Source organism: Parus major, chromosome 8, assembly GCF_001522545.3.
Source record: "Parus major isolate Abel chromosome 8, Parus_major1.1, whole genome shotgun sequence".
NCBI lineage: Eukaryota > Metazoa > Chordata > Aves > Passeriformes > Paridae > Parus > Parus major.
Window position 1 is genome coordinate 29972738 of NC_031777.1, and position 6412 is coordinate 29979149.

The following is a 6412-nucleotide window of genomic DNA, read 5'->3' on the forward strand; positions in this document are numbered from 1 at the left end:
CCCTCTTAATTTTTTTCCCCCCTCTTAATTTTTTTCCCCCCTCTTAATTTTTTTCCCCCCTCTTAATTTTTTTCCCCCCTCTTAATTTTAATTTTTTTTCCATTTTAATTCCTGGAGCCAGAGATTTTGGAGCTGTCCTGTAGGAATTCCTGCCCTTCTCCTACCAACATCAACTCCCCAGTTCAGGAAGTTTTGAGATGGGATTGGGAAGTGGGAATTCCCCAGCACATCCCAGTTTACACTGGATTGGTGCTGACAAGGATAAGATCATTTAAAAGCAGATTTTAAATCCTGTGTTAGCTGGGAAATATTCCTGACCCATCCCAACCTTGGAAAAGCACTTCTGGAATCGGCACTTTTTAATTTGTGTTTAAATTCCAAGTTTTTGGTGTCGTTTGTGTTAAATTTTTTGGCTTTTAGGTGATGTAAGGTGGAAAAAAAAAATCTTAAAATTCTTCACCTATGCATGGTCAGGAATTTAAAAATCTCAAATTTGGATTAATTTGTGGAAAATTGCAGGAATTTTGGGATAAGCTGGAGCAGGAAAGATGAGGTTTCCCAGCCTGTCCTTGCCTCAGCAGCCCCACAAATACATTAAATAAATAATATATAAATATATATTTTTATATATTTCTATATCTATATAAATTATATGTAATATATAAATATATATGATATAGAAAATATATAATAAAAATATTATATAAAACACATATTTAAAGCAAATAAAAATAATATAAATATATAATAAATAATATAATATTTAATGCTCCATTTATGGAACTCGTTAAATCTACACATTGTTATCGGAGTTAATATTAATAATTAATTCCTAATGATGATAGAATTCTGGAATGGATCCTGGATTTTGGGGTTTTTTGGGATGAATCCTGCTGGGGTTGCCGTGGATTTTAAGGAGAGTTTTTCTCCCAATCCCGAGTTTTGCTTTGGGCTCAAGCCCCGCCCTGTGTGGTTTATTCCGTGTGGGATATGGATCATTTCCGTGCTTTGGGGTGTATTCCCGAATCCTGGGAATATTCTGCAGCTGGAATCTGGTCCCTGAGGGGTTTGAGCTGAGCTGATCCAGCCCAGGGCTTTGTGCCTGGCTGTGTTTAATGCCAGGGAGGTTTTGCTTGGATTTTTGGGAATATTTCTTCATGGAAAGGGGTTTTTTCCAGCTCTGGAAATTCCCTGAGGGGGAATTTCAAGCCCTGTGGATGTGGCACTTGGGGACAGTGGTGGCCTTGGCAGTGCTGGGAATGGTTGGATTTGGATTTCTGGATCTTGGGGGGTTTTTCCAGCCTAAAAATTCCGTGATTCCAAAGCAGCCGGTGTTCCCTCACTGTGCATGGGGCAGGTTCCACCCCCAGCATTCCCAGCCCTCGGAGCTCCTGGCTCCGATTCCGTGCATATTTGGGGAGCTGGCAAAGGGCAGAAGGTGCAGAAGGTCTGGGGAGGTCCTGGAAGCCCAAATCCCGCTGGGAATGTGGGACTGGATCCTGCTCTGGGACAGGGGGACACAGCCCCAAACCCAGGGGTGCCCACAGAACCTCCTGGGATCCCTTCCCACCTGGAATGGGCTGGGAAAAGGGGCTGGATGTGAATTCACCCCCCTCAGGCAGGGTTCAGAGACTGAATTACCCTCAGGGCTGGGAATGAGGCTGGATTTGGGATCAGCCATGGGATTTTGGATCACCTCTGTCCGCTGGAGCGAGATCCTTCATTCCCACATTCCCATATTCCCATTCCTGGACTAACCCTGCTCCTCCTTCGGTGCCTTTTTACCCAAATTTCTGATCAGGACCAAACTTTCCAGCTTTTATCTGTATTTTTCCAAGGAACCACCCCCACCCCACAACGTGTTGCTCGCTTGGATTTTCAAGGATTTTCTTTCCTTGGAGCCACAGGTGAAATGCCAACAAAGTCCTGCTCCAGAAAATCCCTTTTCCCTCCTTTTTCATTTCCCTTCTTCCAGCAGGGAGGAGGAGCCTGGGAGAGCTGTAGCCATAAAATCATGGAATGGTTTTGTTGGAAAGGATGAGCTTGGAGCTTGTCCTGTGGGCAGGGACACGTCCCAGGCTGGCCTTGGGCACTTCCAGGGATCCAGCTGCTCTGGGAATTCCATCCCAGCCCTTCCCCACCCTCACAGGGAGCGATTCCCTCCCCTTGTCCCATCTGGGATATTGGGAAGTGGCACTGGGAGCCATTCCCTGGTCCTGTCCCTCCATCCCTTGTCCCCAACCCCTCTCCAGCTCTCCTGGAAGGAGCTCTGAGCTCTCCCTGGAATTTCTCCTCTCCAGATGAACATTCCCAACTTCCCAAGTGCTGGATTTGCTGCTGGATCCAGGGGCACCGAGGCCAATCCCAAAGGATTTGTGCCCCAACCTCTCCCGGGGCTCCTTTGGTGTTCCCATCCCTGGAACCAGATCCGGGATCAGGCCGGGAAAGGAGGGGAGCTGAAATATTAATGAATAATAATTAATATTAATGAGAATTAATTAATATTAATGCCACGGGGAAGGGCTCAGGTTATCCCTGAGCCGCTCACGAGCCCTTTGGAATGCTGGGAAGGCGTTAATTAATTTAATTACCCAGCAGAAAATGGGGCAAAGTGCAGGCGCTGGGCTGGGATCTTTGAGCTGCTGGGAGGGGTTTGGGGCTGCAAATATTTTGTTATTCCAAATTCTTTTATTCCCAATCCCAAAATTTCCTGTGCAAGGGAAGAGGGGTTGGTGGGAGAAGGGCAGGAATTCCTAGAAGACAGCCCAAAATTTTTTATCTATTTATTTATATGTTATTTATCATGTATTTCTATATGATATATTTTATTTCTTATATAATTATAAGTGATAAAAATAATGATATCTTTAGATTTTTTTTAGGTATTATTATATATTATTTTTTTCGATTTTTAAAGTATTTTTTGGGTATTTTTATATCTATATTATATCTATCTTTGTTATATATTATTTTATATATTGTTTTATATATTATTTTATATATTGTTTCATATATTATTTTATATATTGTTTCATATATTATTTTATATATTGTTTCATATATTATTTTATATATTGTTTCATATATTATTTTATATATTTCTCATATTTATATTCGTATTTCTAATATTTTTATTTATAGTTATATTTATTTGTATTTCTAATATTTTTATCTGCATTTCTAATTTTTTTTGTTTTAATATTTTTATGGGTGTTTTTAATATTTTATGGGCATTTCTAATATTTTAATGGGCGTTTCTAATATTTTATTGGCATTTATAATATTTTTATTTGCATTCCTAATAATTACTGGTGTTTCTCATATTTTTATTGGCGTTTCTCATATTTTTTATTTTTGTTTATAATATTTTTATTGGCATTTCTAATATTTTTATCAGCGTATATGATATTTATTTGTCTTTCTAATATTTTTATTAGCTGTTAAATGATGCTGGTCCTTCTCAAGAGGAAAACAGAGGGAGATTCACAGTTTTAAACAGGGAATTGTGTTTCCCTGATGGAATTTTTATGGATAGCAGGGAATTAAAAAGGGTTGTAGGGGTTGGATAATGCCCTGGATTTGGGGAGATTTTTGTGTTTGAGGTGAGATCCAGCAGGGCTGGATCAGCCTGGGATTGTTCTGGCAGTCCTGGAATTCCAGGTGGGATTTTGGTGATCCAAGACTGTTGATGTTCATGGAAAGATTTTATTCTTTCCTGAATTTCCAGTGCAGAGAATTCCAGGTGGGATTTTTGTGTTCCAAGGCTGGGATATTCATGGAAAGATTTTATTTGTCCCTGGAATCTCCAGTGCAGGGAATTCCAGGTGGGATTTTGGTGCTCCAAGGCTGGGATGTCCATGGAAAAATTGGATTCTTTCCTGGAATTTCCAGCACAGAGAATTCCAGGTGGGATTTTGGTGGTCCAAAACTGTTGGTGTTCATGGAAAGATTCAATTCTTTCCTGAATTTCCAGCGCAGAGAATTCCAGGTGGGATTTCTGTGATCCTAGGCTGGGATATTCATGGAAAGATTTGATTCTTCCCTGGAATTCCCAGCCAGGTGGGATTTCTGTGATCCAATGCTGGGATATCCATGGAAAGATTTGATTCTTTCCTGGAATTTCCAGCACTGTGAATTCCAGGTGGGATTTCTGTGATGGTCATGGAAGGATTCAATTCTCTCTTATCGGGCTGAGTCTTGCCAGGAGGGTCTTGGGGTGCTTCATCCCTAAAACCTCCTGAGAGGGTTTGGGGAGCAGCAAATCCCAACCCTTGGCTCTGTCCCTGCCCCTCTGGATTGGGAATTTTCCTGCGCCAGGGCAGCTCCTGGGAGATCCCAATCCTGGGAACCCCCACTCTGAGCCCTTTGTGGTGTCACCTCGGGGTGAATGGCAGGGTTTGGGGGGTTTTCTGCTCTCGGAGCCCCTCCTTTCTGCTCCCCCTTTCCCAAAAATCCCTGTTTTCCCCTCCATCCCCACTGCTGCAGGCAGATGGAATTCTTACATAACCGAGCTCCGGAGCTCATTCCAGGCAGATCCGGGTTCTGCTTCGGAGGATCCCAAACATCAGCGCAGCCCTGGGGCTCCTCCCGCTCCACTCGGGGTCTGGAGCACCAGGATTGTCCAGGGGGGACATTAATGGGAATATTCCTCAGTTATTGCTGCCTCACCTGAGCCCTGGAGCTGTGGGGATGGGGAAAAGGATGGATTTGGGAAAGCAGAGACATCCAGGGCAGGGTGAGCCTGCGAGGTTCAGCTGCTTTTATGGAATGTATGGATCCCAGAGGCTGGAAATGTGGGATGGGGGAAGATGTCCCTGCCCGTGGGAAGCAGGAAAAGCTTTCAAATCCCCTCCAGCCCAAATCATCCTGGCATTCTGCAAAAAGAGGGAGAAGCTTGGAGAGACCCACTGTGCTCCATCTGCTTCCCAAGGGTTGTGGTGCTTCCTGGGGGCCCTGGAATTCCAGGATTTCCAGGCTGGCTCCGGCATCCTCGGTCCCAGGTGTTGTGCAGATAAAAACCAGAGCTGAGCACAGCCAGGTTCGGGGTTTAAACTGGGATTTAAACCTCAGGAGGGTTTTTCCTCCTTTCACCAGTGCCCAAAAAACAGCATGGAAAAGGAGGAAATATTGGGAATAATAACTGGGAAATAAACATTGAGTGGGAAACAAATATGGAGTGGGAAATATTAATTGTGAAATAAGTTTTGAGTGGGAAATAAATATTGATTAGGAAATAATGACTGGGAAACAAACATTGAGTGGGAAATATTAACTGGGAATTAATAACTGGGAAATAAATATAGGGTGGGAAATAATAACTGGGGAGTATTGAGTGGGGAAGAAATATGGAGTGGGAATTATTACTTGTGAAATAAATATGGAGTGGGAAATAATAACTGGGAAACAAATATTGAGTGGGAAATAAATATTGAGAGGGAAAGAAATATTGATTGGGAAATATTAACTGTGAAATAAATACTGAGTGGAAAATAACTGGGAAATATTAACTGGGAAATAAATATTGATTGGGAAATATTAATTGGGAAATAAATATTGAGTGGGAAGCAATAACTGGGAAATAAATATGGAGTGGGAAATAATAACTGGGAAATAAATATGGAGAGTGGGATATTAAGTGGGCAATAACTTTGTCCCCCACTCTGAGAGGGAGTTAATAAGCATTAAATGAACAAATAAAAGGCAGAAAGAAATGTCCCCACAACCTCCTGGCAGCTCCTGGCTCCTGGGATCCCTTTTCCCACCTCATTTATGGATCACAGCCGGGGAGGGAAGGAGGAACCTTCGGGAGGATTTATTGGGATTTTAATATTGCCTTTTCCTTTGTGCTCCTCTCTCCCCCAGGACTGAAAAAACGCACCAGGAAGGCCTTTGGGATACGCAAGAAAGAAAAGGACACTGACTCCACGTGAGTTGATGGTTTGGATGTGGTTTGGAATTTGGGGCATCCCAGGCTGTTGTTATCTTTGGATGGAGTTTGAGCAGCGAGCTCATTCCAGCTGTTTCCCAGTGTGGGATTTCCTGGGAGCTGCTGTGGGGTTCCTCGTGCCTGCGGGATTTTTGGGGCTTGTTGGAAAAGGAGTCCCCGGAGCTGGAGTGGATTCAGCTCTGCAGAGCTCCTGGAGATGTAAATTTGATTTATGCCGGTGTTTGTGCAGGTTTGGGGAAGCTCAGGGTGGGGAAGGTGCAGGGCTTGGTGCAGCACAGAAAACAGGTGTTTTCCCAGAAAACATCTGGATTCTTCCCACATCTGGTGGAGGATGCTGGGGGTGGGGGCTGAGCCCGGCCTGGGAAGGGGCTGGAGCTCCAGGAGAGGCTGAGTGAGCCGGGAAAGGGCTGGAGAATCCCTGAGTGAGCTGGGAAGGGGCTGGAGAATCCCTGAGGGAGCTGGGAA

The 6412-nt window shown here is 43.6% G+C and overlaps 1 protein-coding gene across 1 annotated transcript in view; it reads left to right on the forward strand.

Annotated features, from left to right (window-relative positions):
* Window positions 1-6412, forward strand: part of SGIP1 (SH3GL interacting endocytic adaptor 1) — a 50678-nt gene that overhangs the window by 6874 nt on the left and 37392 nt on the right. Inside the window, exon 2 of the mRNA XM_033516252.1 lies at window positions 5863-5926. Within this exon, the coding sequence (XP_033372143.1) occupies window positions 5863-5926 (64 nt within the window). The remainder of the gene's footprint in view (window positions 1-5862; window positions 5927-6412) is intronic.